Raw genomic sequence first — 18,531 nt, forward strand, 5'->3', positions numbered from 1 at the left:
CCACCTGGTGCTTGCTATCTGGTTTGTTCAGGCATTGAGAAAAATATAAATCCTGAGATAAATAAGATTATGTTTGAACATAGGCCCTATCATTTAGCGAAGTGTAAAAACACTGACAGTTTCTATAATAATGGCTGTATGAAAGTATGTAGGCTTCCAACGAGCAGATCCCGTACTGGGAGAAGCATACCTTTACCAAAAGCACAGTGTCCGATGTCATCAGTTTGAGCTACACTCAAACTTCTCAACTTGGACGTGAGCACAGCTCAGTGTATCTGGTCCCCCACAGATAACTTTTTTTAAAATTAAAAATAATTCTTCAAATAGGTGGAGCTGCCAATAATTGTTACCAAAAAGAAACCGAACGTTGTGTCTATGTGCTTTTTGCTGTGCCATAGGGAACCACGCAGCTAGCACACCTCTTCAAGAAAAATGAGATAGTCCTGGCAGTGATCCTGACGTGCTATCTAGGTATGTGCCTGCTTATGTTATGTTCCTGTGTGTACCCACTTCGTGCTCACATCCTAGCCACAGGAGTTTTTCTCCTGGCTTCCTAACTTAACTTTCTACCCTTCAGTTGGATTCCTCTTCCTGTCTCCTTTCACCAGTCTACTCTGCCTTTAGAGAAGCTGAGAAGAGAAGAGCTCTTTTCATTTATTTTCTATTTGTAGTATCATTTCACCAGTGTCAGAAGGTCCTTCCCTTATTGATACAAAATAAACTAGTTACCATTTATGATAGTAATGCCTGCAAATTTTTAGTGAAGCTGAAATTCTATGGTACATTCCTTTTCCATAAATGTGCCACACTTCAGTACCAGCAGATGAAATCCACCCCCACTAAAAACAACCCAGGAACAATTGAAGCCAAGGCCTGCTGCACTCCTTGGTCCATCACTTACTTGGCTCAGGCCAGATCTCGTTTCCATTCTAGTTCTGTTGGCACAACTTGCGGCAACTTAATGCAACAAAAGCCCCTCATAAGTTGACTTTAATTGGAGAGTCACTAGGTTCATCAACTATTAAAACAGCCATCTCTATAAAAGCATTTGAGGACATGGGAAGGTGATAAAGTTTGTTTTTATATTTGTTTTTCACCATGCAAAACAATGAAAATGTAATCCTCATTAAGAAAGGAGCAAATCACTTAAAGTGGTTTTGAGAGTGTAAGGTTAACCTTCACTCCCATACTTTTTTCCTCTGTACTGTTTACCTTGCTCAATTTTTTTTTCCTGTATACCATACTTTCTAGTACACTTTGATTGGAACGGGCACCCAATAGGATATTTTTAGGAGGAACAGTACATAGAGATTGTCCTAAGAGATAACCACAGGGAGACCTTTCCAGCATCAGAATGACATGGTGGTTCAAGTGGAGGAGGAAATAGGTTGTTTGACTGGTCTGAGCACAGGCAATAAGCTAGGAAAGAAGAAAGGTTTGGATGCAAAGGAAGCAAAGAAGTAAACTTTGGAGGGAACCTGAGTAACCAGAGCGTCTGCTATTTCACATATTTCTGCTGTTGTCATTTAATGTATCCAATTTCCACACTGGCAGTTGGCGCATGTCTCTACTCCAAGAGTCCCACCTCTATCAGGATCTGCCACCAGATGTGCCACTTCCTCCACCAGAACGCTAACCCTGGAGATGACTGGCACGAGAGAGGGAGAGGCGGGGGGCAAACGGAGTGAAATCCTTAATCTGAGCCAAGGCTATAGACATGAAGTGCCCCGGAGAGTCGGGCTCCCAGAGAACTCCTTCCAGCAGCAATGACAACTTGGTTCTGTGGAGGACACAATACAGACAGGATTCATGACCCTCCGTAAATGTTAAGTTTGTACTGTAGTCCAGACATCATGTCGTGCTCTGGAAATGTAAAGATGACTAAGACACTGGCCAGATCCCATGGCTTGAACTTAAATGCCTCTTTCCCTTTGTTAAATACCACTTTCCCAGATCTGTAGCTTCCAAAAACCACAGCTGAGGACATTTGCCCCAATCCCTTCTCTGACACATGGAGAATAAAAGAAAAGCACATCAGGGCATGCTTATTCCAGAATGCCAGTTGTGGTACGATGTAGACTGCACATCTGCAATAATAAGGACTTCCCCAGGGGCTGCCTTTGTGTTTACACCACCTCCTACTGCTGCTGCTTGAAACATTCTGGGATCCATCTTTCAGAATTGCCTTCAAAACATGCTACAAGTTTTTTAATATTTTCAATGGTGGCAAATTTTCATACTTTGAGGTAGGATTTGATTTGTGGAAACTGCCAAAGGTTATTCCGAACTGAAGCTGGTAAATGAGTTTTGTGGGTGATCAAACTGGCTGATAGTGTTTTGGTCAGAGCAGGTGTGACAGCTGCTCAGTGATTTAAATTTGAGAACTACTGGGAAAGTGAAGTAATTTTAATACTTACCCAAGTGAACTATAATTAGGGAAGTGAATTTGCTGTGTTTTACAGAAGGAAATCAAATGTAAATTTAGATGATCTATACCACTACTCAACTGATAAAAACCATGGTTGATGTACATATGGTTTTTATTACTATACATGGGTTCTTTTGTTTGTTTTGTGCGTGTGTGGCTGGCCTGTACGGGAATCTGAACCCCATAGATTTTTGATAATGTCTACTTTTTGGAAAAAATAAAATTTTAAATACAAGCCAAGCTTATGATATAAAGTATTCCTGTGATCAGACCTTTTGAGAATCCTCCCATAAACTTAATAATCCATCTTTTTTGCTGTGGTTAACCCTAAGTTTCTGCTATCAGACTTGTCTGTAAATGGGCCACTTGAACTGTTGACCACTAGAGGGCAATTTAACCACAATTCCTAAAGGCAAGAGTTGTTCCACTGCACTTACCAAGTCTTACAGACCTGGTTATAAACTCTGCAATTTATAGTCTTCCCTAGCCCCTCATACCACATTTAATACTTACTGTTCATACTACTCTTTAGCATTTAATCCTATACTTATTTGCATTTTATTTAACTTCACATGTGTATAAATCTTATTTTTCAAGGGCAGGAACTCTGCTTTCTCTTTACATCACTCAGCCTAGCATAGTTCTATACAATGTCATTTCCTAAAATAAATGAATGAATGGAATCAGTTGTTTGGAGGTGTGTTTTAAGGTAAAACTCTTTAATCTGTTTTATCTATTAAAATTTTAAATGTGCACACCCTTTGATCTAGTAATCCTACTTATATTCTCATCTACAGGAATATTTGTACAATTATATAAAGATACAGGTGCAAGAATGCTCACTACAGCATTGTCTGTAATAGGTTAAAAAAAATAGAAGTAACCTAAATGTCTATGAGACGGAACTGAAGAAGTAAAATATGGTACACCCAAACAATCAAATACTATGCAGCCATTAAAAAGAATTGGGTAGCTCTGCATGTACTTGTCTGGAAAGAGTCAAAACACAGTACATAAAAATGAAACAATGACTAGTAGTGTGTGTTTGCGTGTGTGCGTGTGTGTATCTATCGGTCTCTAGTCCTACAAAAACTCTGAAAGTCTGGAAGTAAACACAGCAAAATATTAACAATGTGTATCCTATAGGGCAAGGATCAGCAAACATTTTTTGTGAAGGGCCAGATAATAAATATTTTAGGCTTTGTGGGACATCAGTGTCTGAAGCAATCAATCCGTTCTGCCACTGTAGCATGATAGCATCCATGAATGAATGTGGCTATGTTCCAATAAAACTTTATTTATGGACATTGAAGTGTGAACTCCATATAAATTTCATTTGTCACAGAATATTCTTTTTTTATTTTTTTCAACCATTTAAACATGTAATGACCATTTTTAGTTCATGGTGACAGACTGGAGTTGGCCCGTGGGCTGCAGTTTGCCAGCCCCTGCTGTACAGGATAAGCTGGGAGGAGTCGGGAGGGGAACTTCTCACCGAAAAAAGTGATGGGACTATGTGTGAGTGTTACTTTCTGTGTTTTCTCTCTTTCAAATAAAAATAAAATCTAAAATAAATGAAAAAGTGAGATCACCAAATCCCAGCCTCAGAACAAATATAAACACCAAAGAACTGCAGGCCTATACTCACCTTTTCCTTTGACCTCACAGTGATCAGAGAGCTCCCAAACCTTGAGCTTGCCTGGAAAACATACTCTGTTAATAGGCTTTTGGGAACATACCACAGTATTTTCTTATTTTAAAATAAGGAGAAAGAGCATTTTTTGTAGTAGTTTTTTTTTTTTCATTCTTTCAGGAGATACTTACTTCAGGAGAAATCAATATGTATTGGGCCTGAGGGGAAAAATAAAGGGAGACTATTAATATTATTATCGTTTGTGTTTAATCTTAACCAATTTTAATTACACTCACATTTGTACATTTCTTGATCAGCCTTACAAATGTGCATACCCTGTGTCCCCAGAAATTCTATTTATAGGAATATGGCTCAGAAAAATAATCAGATGTACAAAAATGTTTATATGTGAATATTTACCATATTAATATTTATAACAGTAAAAATTGGAAATGGCCTGTGACTAATAATAGTCACTTAAATAACAGTTAAATAAACTATGATTTGTCTATAGATAAAATACTAGGCAGCCAGGAAATATTATATAAGAATATCAGATAGAAAAATGTTCTTGATTTTGTGCTGTTAAAAACAAACAAAAACAAAAAAGGTTCTTGATATATTGTTAATAAAAATATACACACACATAGTGTAATAGTTAAGAATGAGCTTTAGCATTAAATCTTGGTTCAAATCCCTGTTCTGCTATTTCCTAGCATCAAAACCTTGGATAAACTTCCTCTTTGATTATTAATTTCTTTATCTGTAAATGAACATAATACCAACTTCATAGCTTTGATGTGAATTAAGTTATATATAGTGCTTAGCTGTGCACAGTAAATGCACAATAAATGGTAGCAATGGAATTCATAGAAAAAAATACTAGAAGGATATACTATAAAGATTAATAGGCATTAACTCTGCAAAGTGGAATTCTAGGTAGATGATTTTTAATTGTCTTCTTTGTAACTTTTTGTATTTTCTAAAATTTTCACAGTAAACTTTCATTAATTTTACAATTTAAAAAAGTTTTTTAATTTAAAAAATAAAGGCGAAATGTTTTAGGTCCAGGCAATGTAACTTAAGGAAACCCACTTGAGAAAAGGAAAAAAAAAAAGCAATGGAACAAGAAACAAAAGAGTTGAAATTTTAATGAAACTCCAATGGCTGTGGCCAGTTTTCTTTCTTCTGCTATGGGCACTTAACCAAGCAGTGGCAGGTTGTGACCAGGGTCCAACGATACCAAGTCCAGCTGGACTTTAGCTCCAGGAGCAAACGTTGCAGATCTCTAAGAACTGCAGGCAGCTCAGGCCTACAAAACACAGGCAAGTGACTGTGTCCTGACCCCAGGACCTCTGAGTTTAGGTAAACATTGTAAGAGTTTTACAGTGGACATGAGTTAACAAGGAATCAGCAAGTAGCAGTCCTTTCCCAAAATGGGGTAGAATTCTGTGGGAGAAGACTTTACCTTTTCTTCTGGACATGGAGATATCCATGATTTGCATTTGCCCGTCATGTCGCCAAGGGTGGTCTGTTTACCATTGTATACGTAAACTCGGCCATCTTCTCCCCCAATCAGCCCAGAGGTTACATCTGCTATCCTCAATGGGGCTGCCATGATGATTTCATCTGTCAACAACAAAAAAAAACTGGCAGAAGTATCAGACTCCTCATGGTCATCATCCCTTCCTTGTTCCACTACTGGATCCTAACTCAACCTCCTGCAAATATGTCTCCTTTAAATAGTCTGCCCTGATTCCTCTCTTTTTTGGGGGGGTGGGGGAGGGCTGGTTGGTATGGGGATCTGAACCCTTGACCTTGGTGTTACCAACACCATGCTCTAATTAAGTGAGCTAACTCGACCAGCCCCTGCCCTGATTTCATTCTGACAGAGTCAAAGGCTTTTGTTTCCTATTTCATCATTCATCAATACCAGTTAACATGGGTGACTCTCACATTACCACCTTCAAGAAGTGCAACTCATTCTTATATATCTGGCTCTCGTCTTATCTGATTCAAAATATATCTAAAGGCCCCTGGGCCACTGGACTGTCAATTATGAGTGCAGAGCCTAGAATATTCAATTAGAGGACTGGTGCATTGGGCAAAAGGACTCAAGTCTTGGCAAAAGTCTCTGTTCCTTTCTTACCAAAGCCATCATCATCCAGGTCACTCAAGTGCAGAACCCCACCAAACCGGGAGAAACGGCGGTCTCCACTGAAGGTGCTGAGCAGAGAAGGCTGCGCATCCGGTGTCAGCTTGTACATCCGAGTGGTCCCACCTTGGTGCAAGGTCATGGTCAGGAATGCCATTTTAGACATGTCATCTGAAATGAACCACAGTGCCTGCTGGTATCAAAAATGAAGGTAAGACATGCAACACTGAATAGAATCCTATTCTTGCTCCGTGCTTGTGTCCCTCAAGTGATGCAGATCACTTAGAATCATACAGGACAGTTGGTTGCAGTGCTGGTCAACTCAGGCAGTTAAGATGGTACAACTAGCTCAGACACCAAGACTAACAATGGAGCTCAGTGATTTCCCATCAGACAGGTGTTCTTTCTTCCCGTTTTACTCCCTCTAATACATTCTCCACACAACCATCTTTTTTTTTTTTTAATCACAATGTGCCTATGTCACTCTCCTGACTTACAAGTGCAAATATCAATGGACTTTAGATGAAGTCCAAACTCCTCACAAGACCTTACATAATCTGACTCCTACTTAGGGCTCTAGCACTGTTTCAGGCCACATCCCGCTTTTCACCCCCACTTCATCCCAGATGAACTTCAACCACAGCCCATTATATAGTAGTCCCCCCCCTCATGTGTGGCTTCACTTCTGTGGTTTCAGTTACCTGCAGTCAACCATGATCCAAAACTATTAAATGGAAAATTCCAGAAATAAACAATGTGTAAGTTTTAAATTGCACACTACTCTTAGTAGCATGAATGATACCTTATGCCATCAAGCTCCATCCCACCCAGGACGTGAACTGTCCCTTTGTCCAGTGGATCCATGCTATACATGCCACCCGCCTGTTAGTCACTTAGTAGCCATCTTGGTTATCAGATCCACTGTCACAGTATCTCAGTGCTTGTGTTCAAGTCACCCTTATTTTACTTAATAATGGCCCCAAAGCTCAAGAGTAGTGATGCTGGCAATTCAGATATGCAGAAGAGAAGCTGTAACGTGCTTCCTTTAAAAGAAAAGGTGAAAGTTCTTCACTTGGTAAGGAAAAAAAATGTACGTTGAGGTTGCTAAGATCTACAGTAAGAACAAATCTTCTATCCATGAAATTATAAAGGAAAAAAATTCATGCTAGTTTTGCTGTCGCCCCTCAAACTGCTAAAGCTATGACCAGAATGCGTGATAAGCACTTAGTTAAGATGGAAGAGGCATTAAATTTGAGGGTAGAAGACATGAACAGATACATGTTCCAGTACTACTTGCAGTTCAGGCAACCACTGGGGATTTTGGAATGTAGCCCCCACAGATAAGAGGGGAGTAACTATATTCCTTAAACTTAGGCCTTTGGACATGATGTGCTCTCTGCCTGGGATAATAGACATCCCTTCCCCACACCCTTCTGCCTGCTCCTCCTGCTCATCCTTCAGAATTTGGTTCAGGTGTCCCTTCCTCTGCAGAGCCTTTTGTACCCTCCCTGGTCTAGAGGAGATGCTGCTCTCATACCACGCTGGCCTGGTGCCTTCCTCGTACCACTTGTGTGGTCTCCTGCATCGGGCTGTCAATTCCATAAGCGATGGGGCTGTCTCTTCGTCTTTCTATCTGCTGAACCTAGCATGTTTTCTGAGTGAATGAATTTCATTTTTTTTGGCACCTGGTCAGTTCAGGTATCCAAACCATTGAATGAATGAAATTTTTTTTTTTTTTTTTTTACTAAAAGATGACCAGTAAGGGGGTCTTAAACCTTGACTTGGTATTGTCAGCAGCACACTCTCCCAAGTAAGCAACCAGCCATCCCTATATAGGGATCCAAACCCATGACCTTGGTGTTGTCAGCACCATACTCTCCCAAGTGAGCCAAGGGCCGGCCCTGAATCAATGAATTTTGCATAAACTCAAGACAAAGCTAGTTGTTAGATTTTTGTCTATAAACTTAATCACTTGGAGCCCAGCTTTGATTTCAGAAATGATTACCTTCTCCAAAAAACAATGACATCTGTGGGTTAGCAGGGTTGGGGGTCCTCTAAGAGGCTTACTGTGAACTGGCAGCGTGTCAGTGAGTGGATACAACCTCACATCAGTGTCTGCTTAGCACTGCAGGTAAAATTGAGGTGACTGATTTGACTTGTTTGCTCAGGCAATCTTCTCTTCTGCCATTGTTTGTGGCAGATTGTCCACACAATATCCCCTAAGCGAGCAGTAAATAGTTAATATTCAGGGCGAAAGCCCAAAGTATCAAGAAAAGTTTAAATGAGAGAAAATCCTCATTCCATTCTTTTTGTGCTTCCTGAAGGGAAACTGAGCTCCCTGGAGTGGCCAGGAATATAGTAATACAGTTGTCCCTTGGTGTCCCAAGGGATTGGTTCCAGGACACCCCCACAAACACCAAAATCCATGGATGCTCAAGTCCCTTATAGCTGGCCCTCTGTATCTATGCATACAGAGGGCCGACTGTACTTCAAGCTCTCTGTCCTCTCCCCTGCCTCAGTCCTTCCAAAGGGAAGAGGATGTGTGAGCTTCTCCCACTGGTTCCTCCTGCCTGCAGACGGACATTGGCATTGGTCCTGCTGCATGTGGGAGCATCATCCTAAGGTCCAGCTTTCAGGGCAAGAATTAGAAAGCTTGAATATGGCTGCCCATGGAGACTGTGTTCTCCAATCCAGCTGTATCAGTTCTTAAAAAGCACATATTTTGATATACATTTGAGTGATTCATGAATCTACTTCACGAATGGTTTGAAATTCACAAGGGTAGGGAAGAGTTGTGATTAATGATCACTCCCAAACTTCTACCATGCATCACAGTCTGTTAAAGTAGAGAAGTATGTAATTTAGAATAATTTCATCAAAGTGCTTTTTAAAATTCTCAGAACACACAGGGCACTGTGTTACACCGGGCACTCTGTTTAGAACAGCCCTGTGCTTGACTTAATCCTCTCCTGTCATCGACATGAAATTCTTAACAATTTTTTAACAAGGGGCCCCACAAATTAAGTGGATGAAGTACAATTAAAAAATGAAGAAAATCTGAACAAGATTGGTGGATCATATCAATGTCAATACCCTAGTTGTGACATTGCTATGTTTTACAAGATGTAATCATTGGGGGAAATAGAAAACTGGACAAAATGTACATGGATATCTCTGTATTATTTTTTACAACTGCATGTTAATTTATAATTATCTCAAAATAAAAGGTTGAATTTATATATTTATATTATATCATATAATAGCAAGAAAAATTTACCAAGACAATAGGGCACTAAAACCAAGAAAGTTTGGGAAGCTCTAACTCTTAGCACTCTGGTAGAGAGAGTGGTGTGGAAAGTAAAATCAGTAATGTATGTTGCAAGAGTTGAGAAATCACTGCCTAGACTCTGTAAAGAAGAAAGAAAAATTATTTCAAAGCTATCAGCAAGTTTTTGTTGTTATAATGCTGTGTCCTGAGTCATGCAATGAAAAATTTAGCCATTCCTTTCCCACATCCACTTCTGCTTATTATTCAAATCTCTCTCATATTGTATGAAACAAAAGTCTTTCTGAAAAATAGTTTGACAATATGTAATAAAAGCCTTAAGAAAAATTAGATTCTCTAGTCAAGGAATTCCATCTCCAGGAATGTAGCTAAAAACTAATCAGAAAGGAAGTCAAAGATTTATGTACGTGGGTGTTTGATAATAACTTACAATAGTATAAAATTGGACACAACCTACATTTTCAGCAATAGGACGATGCTACTAAATGTTGCCATGTGCATATAGAAAAAAAAGGCAATACAGTTATCAAAATTCATGCTTTAAAAGAATATTCAATAACGGGAGAACATGCTCAAGATATAAAATAAGTAACAAATTAGAAGTGAAAATGATATAGTATGAACTTAAGTTTTGAAAGATCTGGGTAAGGGGTAATCTTTTTTCTTCTATATACCTCCTTGTATTTTCCATGATAAAGATGATTCACTTTTATAATCTGGGAAGGAGTAGTTTTTGTTGTGTTTTTTAAAAAACTTCCTTTCCCATGAAGTAAACAAATAATAGTTTTTAAGATACATCCTCAGAGTGGACCTATTCCTGGTGGATGTATTCCTATTGAGCTCCAAGCTCAATGGGTTTGGGGCTTTAAAAACACATTGAGTTACTTTCATGTGCCATTTCAACAAATCTTTGAACTGGATATTAGAATCCCTATTTTGCAGATGATGATACAAAAGTTCAGAGAGGTTAAGTAACTCCCCCCAAAGTTACACAGCTTGCTATTAACGAAAAAAGAAAATATTTAAACCCAGATCTGCCTGACTCCAGATCTCATAACTTTCCCCCAGTATGACATGTTCCAGGAGCCACATGACTACTAGGAAGCAAAGTTTCATGGTGTGTGACCTACCGTGGGTCGGGGCCCCAACCAGCAGCACTTGCATCGGGGTCCCATGCATCATTACACGGCCACTTGACAGGGAAGTGCCCAGTTTCCCCATCTCCTGTGAAATGCAATACATCAATATTGTACAGCTGAGACAATTTTCTCTGTAGTGTCACTCTCCTGGGGAGGGAGGGTTGCCATACCTTGTCTCCAGAAATGGTAAACCAGTGTTGGCAATTTGGTGGGAAGTAGCCATACACCCTTCCAAGGCCTTTTTTCTCATCACGACTGTGGAACAAACGGCCCAGCCTAGAATAAAGCACACTGGGCTCAGCAGCTGGGGCACCAGATTGGGAGCTGGCCAGGTATTCGGGTCCGAGGAATATTCAGGTCCTCACCCCCACCCAGGCCTCCCCATGTGCTCTGTCCTGTGACCCTAGGCCTGGAAGTGTAGGGGCTGTGGGAGTTAATCCCAACATCAAGGCTCTCCAGATACCACGTCTGCTGTTCTGCCTCCCAATTGCAAATGTAGGGATGCTACTGTTATGAGCTCAATTGTGTTCCCCCCAGATTCCTGTGATGAAGTCCTGACCCCCAGTACCTCAGAATGTGGCTACAGTTGGAGACAGGGCCTTTAAAGAGGTAATTAAATTAAAATGAGGTCATATGGATGGGCCCTCATCCAATCTGACTGATGTCCTTATAAGAGGAGGAGATTAGGGCACAGAGACACACCAAGCGAAGACCATGTGAGGACACAGGGAGAAGACAGCCATCTGCAATCCAAGGAGAGAGACCTCAGAAGCAGCAAGTCCTACCAACAGTAACGCTTCTAGCTTCTAGAACTGTGAGAAAATAAATTTCCATTGTTTAAACCACCCTGTCTGTGATACTTTGTTATAACAGCCTTAGCAAATGAAACAGTTAACTATCCTGTTTTTAAACTAAGGAGATTTTTGCCTTAGCTTTTCCTTTGAAAGAGAAGAATTTCTTAGCCCCTTTCCCTAAGCCTCACACTTAATGGGTTTCTGCAGCAGCAGGCACCTGCCCCCTGTGCTCACTGTTCCCTGGTCCCCAACCTCAGCACTCACCCACTGGCATTCCTCCAGGTTGGGCTCCCAACCAACAGCAAGCTTCTGTTGTTCACACTGACTCCGTGAAGGGAGTATCCAAACCAGGCGAAGTCGTCCTCACCTCGCACCATCCAGTTGGCTGCCTCCACAGTCAGATTTTCTAAATAAGACAACCAGTCCCCTTTAAGTGAGAGGAATACTGGGATGGAAAGAATGGGTCCTTTTTTCAGGCTAATGAGAAATGGGTTTGTTCTGCTGAGTTTTTGCCAGAACTCTTATATGTCCCCATGCTGATCCCAGGACCCCAATGTCAGAAATGGATCTCACACTTCATATAAGAAATAGATTTCTTAAGCTCACTTCTGTGTAGTGGAGAATGCTATTTTAAAAGGCACTTCTCTGGACAGATTGGAGCATCACTGGGATGCCTTTGGGCCTAAACCACCTTAGTGTTTCTACTTTACCTTGAAAGACTATGAGAATAACCTATTGGTCCCCTGTGTATCTGGCTCTAGAAGTTGGGTCGCTTTTTGTATATTCAGTGAATCTATCCACATCACTTGCCAGAACATATGTAAGAGACTGTTAGAACATTCTGGTTATATGATATGGAATGAGGGAAAAGGACATAAACCAGCATGCAACAGAAATTATCACAGACGTACAGAGCAGCAATGGTCTTCTGCCTGTTCCCCCATCAGGCGCTACCTTTGCTGCTCCGGCTGGGGCCAGAATAAAAGGCAGCCACGATTCCCTTCTGCTTCCCTCCACCAGGTGCAAATGGGGAGCCAATCACCAGATCAGGCTCACTGTCTTCATTCACATCTGCAGCCAAGAGTGTCCAGCCCAAGTTACAGTAGATGTCCTTAAGAGGAAACCAGGAGAGCATGTTTTACCCAGTCCTGGAGGCAATTAGGATACAGCCAGTTCTAGCTGTCTGCACCTGGCTAAGGTGGTAAACATACCTGGCAAGAGATGGTGACATTAGGGGAAGAAGGCATTCTTCCTTGTTTGGAACCAAAGTAGATGTACACTGCACCCTAGACAAGGACACACAGAAGAGAAACCATAAGGCTGGGGGGGGGTGCAGGTGACCCAGGAACCTTAAATAATATCAAGACAAAGAGGACTGGCTATGAAATAAATCAACACCGTCCCCTATGGTCAAGAGCTTAATGAATGACAGAAACCCATCCTGCTGGGTGGAAATGATTTTTTTTAAAGCCTGTCACTTCCATCAGACTAAGAGAGGCCCCAAAGCAGAAACTGAGTCATTTTCATCTTTGCCTCCACAGTGTCTTGCTTCAGATCTGCCATATGTAATTGTTCAGTGTGTTTGCAGAATGACGTACTCAACTCCTCCCCAACTTCAAGGCTCAGCTCAGTTTCCAGCTCTTCCATGAAACTTCCCCACCTGCTGTACCACTGATCGTGCACACACTGTGTCTGTACCTGGGACTCATACTGTGCTATTATTCTGTTATGCAATAGTTCCTCTTATAACTTGACTGTCTACATCCCCATTCATTCTACAAGCATTTATTTTCCATCATAAGCCAAGGACTAGGTGCACAATGACAAATGAGACCAATCTGTCCTCCAGAAAAGCTGACAGACAGGTAATTGTGACACCGCAGTGTGGCAGGGGCTACAACAGGTGCAGGCACAGGATGCTATGTGAGGACAATAAAGCATCGGCCTCACCCAGGGGTTAGACAACACTTCCTGCAAGAAGTGATATGTCACTTCTAAAGAAAGAGAGGAGAGAAAGGGCTTTCCAGGCGGAGGAAGCTGTACAAGCAAAGATCCTAAAGTGAGGGGTATAGGAAATAGTAGGTGCAGGTAGTGTTCAGGAACTGATATATCATTTGCATGTCTAGAAATGGGGCATGAGGAGGAAGTGGCAAGAGGTGAGCTCACGAGGGCAGCAGGTGATGGAAGGCCTTTGATGTCTGCGATCACACATAAGTGCCCTGCTATGGCTGGGGCCCTGCTATGACATGAAGCACATGCAGGAAGAGTGTGGGCTGGGGCCCAGGATCTCTGCTCTGCTCTCGGTAAAAATCAGGCAACAGGCTGGGCTCCATGCATGAGAGGAAAGTCCAGGAAAGTCACCTCCCTGCTGTGATGACAGGAAGCTACTGACAAGCTGGAGTTTCTGTCTCCCTTCACTAGCATCCAGCATCATGAGGGAGGGAAAAAGGAGTGAAGTACCTGCTGGAATTGGGAAATCGTGTGGCCAGGGAGGCAGAAACAGGTGCTGTGAGGTCACCCGAGGTCATGTCAAGGACCACAATAAGAGCTTGAGCTCATGTGCCCACCAACACTGTCTGGCACACTGGCTGTCTGCTTTGCTCCAGGGGCTCTCCCCAGCCCCGGCCTCCCTCGGTGCCCCCTCCCCACCTGCCCCATTCCCCACCACCAGCAGCCTTACTTTGTACGTGAGCTGCTCAGAGCCCACCGAGGGAGCTCCTACAGCCAGGTCAGGCACGCCATCCTTGTTAAAGTCCAAAACGGCCAAGGCTGAGCCAAACCGACCTGAGGGCTGAAGAGGTACAAGTTACTCCCCTTGGGCTGAGCCACAGCCTTCACAAGAGCACCCTTGACTCCCTGGGAAGAGAGAGGCCTGGGGACCCACCCGTCATTCCAAAGGTGAGACAAAATCTCAGCATCCTGAAACACATCTGCAGCATATCAGTTGGGTAGCTCTGCCCTAAGGATATTTTTAGCACGTCTGTCTGCCTTGAGGGGAAGCTGAGATGCCAGAAAGAGGGTTGGTTCTTATGAGTTCTAGGTTTGTAGAAAATGGTCTTGTGCATACTCTGCCCCACATTAAGCACTGAACTTGTCTTTCAAAGTATCTAAAATAATAATCACATGACACCAGCAACAGCAGCTAACATCTGCTGAATATTCAGGATGATTTAGAGCCACACTGTCCAAAGTGGTAGCCACTAGCCAAATATGGCTATTATATTTAAATGTAAAATAATTAACATTAAATAAAATTAAAAATTCAGTTCCTCATTTACACTAGCCACACTGCATATGTTCAAAAGTGGGTGCCTGCTGGCTCCTGTATTGGACAGCACAGCTATAGAACATTCCCTTCATCGGAGAAAGTTCTACTGGACAGCCCTGCTAAACTCACTGTTCTAAGCCCTTTACATGGATTAAGGTAGGTACTGTTGTTCTGCCCAGTTACAAAGTTTACAGGTGGAAAATTCAGTCGGGGAATTTTCTTCTGAGGGAGATTTTCTAGATCTTTCTTCTCCTACTGTCTAGAATCAGCTTAGACCTAGAAGTAATTGATTAGGTTCTCCAATTCTTTTGCAACTTACCTAACACCGAGCAGTCTTTCACATGGTGATGCCTGCCCCATCATGCACAGGCCCCATTAGCCACATCTATCAACTATTGGCTAATCTCTCAATACCAGTGTGCAATGGCATTCGTGAACACTGCCAGGCAGGAACCTGATAAACAAGAGAAGATTGCTCGGGGACACAAAGCACGCTGGGGCAGGTGAGGCCCCTGCCAACTGTAGGCTGGTTTGTTTCACCACCACCAGCTGTGCCATCAAACCCTCTTGTGAGTCAGCCTGTCCTTCCTAGAGGAGCCCAGAATTTTACAGCATACAAGTCCTTGAGACAACTATCCTAATCCTCCATTTTACAGACAAGGACACAGAGCGGTTCACTGCAGCCCAGGACTGGAGTACAGGATTCCCTTCCCTAGTCCATGCCTTAATCTGGCCACCTTCCAAATCAAAGGTCCCTGGGCAGAAGAGGGCCACTTCCTCATCTGAGTGGTCTTCAAGAGAGGTGTCATCCACAGGAAGCAGCTGCCTCTCTTATTCCCCATCTTTACTGAGCCGAAAGGATTATACTTTATACAACAGTCTGACAAGTGGATGGGTGTTAGGGAGAAGTAAGACAACGGGAATGGGCAGACTTATTTTGGAAATTTTTCATGTGGTGTCAGAAGGCTCCAGAAAATGGTGTGCCTCTGGGACTGTATGATCTGTACACTGGCCAGCCAAATTATTTACACACGACAGATTCAGGGCTCCTTTCATCAGAACCGAGACTAGATCATAAACCATCATACTTTTCATTTTTTAAAGTGTGCTCAGCTGTGTTAGCTTATTTTCTCTCCGCTGCATTAAATTCACAGCAAAAGTTAAAGCAGCTTGTCCAGAACAAGAACCATGATCTGACCCAAAGTCCAGAGTTCCTTCCCCTGGCACTTTATACTCAGAGCATGCAGTGCCCGGCCAGTGTCACCAAAAGCCCCACACTCATGTGTGACTAGTGGCAGGGCTCCATCTGCACCTCCTTATTGCTACTGCAAAAACTAATGCCTCCGATGTTTGGAAAACTCTCCAGGTCCTTAGTACTCCGAAGAGGAACTGATTCTCAGACTCCATGAGGAACATTTGCACAGTCATTGAAGATTTTTTTTGGTGATGAATGACCACTTAAAACAAAGGAACGTAAGCTGAACAAAGTCTGAAGTGTAGTTAATAGTCATGGTACCAATGTTGGTTTTTTATTTTTGACAAGTATACCATAATTATGTAAGATGTTAACAAAGAAGAAACTGGATAAAGGGTATCTGGAATCTTTTTGTACTGTCCTTCCAAACTTTCTGTAAATGTAAAATTCTTACAAAGTTATATATACATGGACGGAGACAGAGAGGGGGGTTTTGTGTTATCAAGAAATCACATGCCAATTGACCACTCAAAGCAATTCTAACTAAATAGCACTTGTGGTTTTGGAAGGCATTAGACTAAACACTCCAAGTTAATGATAGCATGAGGATCAATGACACGAACATGCTTTTGAAAATGAAAAGCACTACACACATGTGTGCTACCAGCTGTTTGCTATTATAATTATTCTTGTTACAGGTTATTCAGCCTGGAGAATTTGCCACGAAATGCAGGCAGTGGTCTGTTGACCACTAAAACAGAAAACACGAGGTGGGTTTCTCACCTGGAAGCCTTCTAGGATAACATGGGCCTCCTTGTCTAGGTCCAGGTCAACTGGGGGCAGGCCCAGGTCATTGCTGTAGATGAGGTACACGCGCCCGATCTGGATGTGGCCAGGGTGGCTGTAGCCTGGTGCACCCACCACGAGGTCGCCGTACCCATCCTGGTTGAGGTCAGCCGAGGTCATTGCCCTTAGGAAGAGAAGGGAACCCCAGCATTACTCACTGAGTGCTACAGGTAAAACTGTCTCTTGCTTCTTTCCTTTCTACAATCCTACCACTTTAACTTTCTCTCACTGATTTCTCCATCCTGTGTGACTATCATGAACATTCACTTCTGATGTCCTATTGTCTGTGTGACTCACAGTCTCTCACATTCCAAGAGGAAAAACAAAACAAAAATGGACAAATCAAGGCCTCTGAGCATTTCTGGGCCACATAATCTGAGCAGATGAAAAGTATCCTCACAAAGCATTGTGTCCCACATGCAAAACGCAGAGCAGCCGAAGCTCAATCCAGGCCTCGCCCCGAGGACAGAGAGGAAATTCACATGCCGCCAAACCCCTCAAGACTATGGCGCAGGCCTTTCTGATCTGCTCAAGTCATTTCAATCTGTTACCTGACCAAAGAGAAGCTCGTGCTAAGTATACTGTTTATTTCTGCCATGGCTACATCGGATGCCTCATATTGGGCTGAATCGAGATTCCAACATATTTAGTGGATCTTTCTAAACAAGATTCCGTGAACTACCCTACAGCTGGACAGAGTTGGGCTGGAAAGACCAAAAGTCATTAGTTTATTCTAGTTCTTATGGCCACACAAAGCACAAATGGCAGAACAGAGGGGAAAGGAAAGAGCAGTTTCAAAAGGCTGTGACATTTGTTGGAAGGGGCAGACACCCCCAGAAGCCACTGTTGCTCTCTGCACTCCTGAGGCTCCACACGGGCTAGTGACTGCCCACAGGGCAGGGCCTGTGTGGCTGCTAGCCCAGCAGGAGGCCTTCCTCTGTATCTTTCAGGAAGGTGGCCAAGAAGAGCCATTAGTGAATGGCCAGTAAAGCCTGAATTCACCTCCCAGTCCCCGTGCTAGAGCTGGATGAATGCATCAGTGGCCCAGAAAGGAAGGCTGTCAGTAAATTGCTCCGAGGAAACGTGATGCCGTTTAGATTCAAGACGTGAGGTTTTAAAAAAGAGGTTTCACCAAAATCTCCAGACAACAGTCACTTTTATATACATGTGCTCAGTTTTGGTTGAATTTTAAAATCAGAAGGATCCCTAACATTCTCTTTATAAAAAAGCGGGGTGTACCAGCCTTTTACTTATGAAGTTATAATATTCAAATTACTACAACAGGTATTTGCATGTATCCTTCAAATGTCATTGGATTGCAAAGCATCTGTGACAATATATCTCCAAGAACATTAGAGCTTTACAAATATTCTATGAAATAATACTGTATTATTGTGATCATTTATTAAAGTGAAAGCTCTCTGTGTTTTAAACCAACTTTAAGGAGATCGTTTCACCCTTATAATAACTTAACCACTATACTAATGCTTTTGTTTGATGATGAATTAATAAAATAAGGTGCTAACAGACACGATTTAAAACATTTGCTGAATGACTGAATGAAATTAATACTGTCAGAAACATCCTCCAGTTAGAGAAACTTAAACTTACCAACCAAGCCTCGCATAGGGAAGTGACAAGAAGTAAGACATTAAGGGGCTGGACACATACTTCAGTGGATCCTGAGAGGTGCCTGTAAACATTGTCCTTAAATTCCTTTCCAAAGCCTGGTACACAAAGGATATGGAATCCTGAAATAAAAGAATCATTACAGATAGATAAAAGAC

The 18,531-nt window shown here is 42.2% G+C and overlaps 1 protein-coding gene across 2 annotated transcripts in view; it reads right to left on the minus strand.

The window, feature by feature from the left end:
- GPLD1 (glycosylphosphatidylinositol specific phospholipase D1) overlaps positions 1–18,531 on the minus strand; it is a 47,730-nt gene that overhangs the window by 401 nt on the left and 28,798 nt on the right. Inside the window, exons 13-25 of one of the 2 annotated variants that reach the window (XM_063096597.1) lie at positions 18,356–18,495; positions 16,682–16,868; positions 14,116–14,226; positions 12,647–12,721; positions 12,390–12,546; positions 11,700–11,841; positions 10,812–10,917; positions 10,633–10,726; positions 6,211–6,387; positions 5,530–5,690; positions 4,253–4,279; positions 4,077–4,127; positions 828–1,780 (exon numbers count right to left, since the gene is read on the minus strand). In XM_063096597.1, coding sequence (XP_062952667.1) covers positions 1,694–1,780; positions 4,077–4,127; positions 4,253–4,279; positions 5,530–5,690; positions 6,211–6,387; positions 10,633–10,726; positions 10,812–10,917; positions 11,700–11,841; positions 12,390–12,546; positions 12,647–12,721; positions 14,116–14,226; positions 16,682–16,868; positions 18,356–18,495 — 1,515 coding nt within the window. In that variant the 3' untranslated portion in view covers positions 828–1,693. Of the gene's footprint in view, positions 1–827; positions 1,781–4,076; positions 4,128–4,252; positions 4,280–5,529; positions 5,691–6,210; positions 6,388–10,632; positions 10,727–10,811; positions 10,918–11,699; positions 11,842–12,389; positions 12,547–12,646; positions 12,722–14,115; positions 14,227–16,681; positions 16,869–18,355; positions 18,496–18,531 lie in introns of those variants that run through there. The other variant, XM_063096598.1, reaches the window with a different exon arrangement.

This window comes from Cynocephalus volans, chromosome 5 (genome assembly GCF_027409185.1).
Source record: "Cynocephalus volans isolate mCynVol1 chromosome 5, mCynVol1.pri, whole genome shotgun sequence".
Classification (NCBI taxonomy): Eukaryota; Metazoa; Chordata; class Mammalia; order Dermoptera; family Cynocephalidae; genus Cynocephalus; species Cynocephalus volans.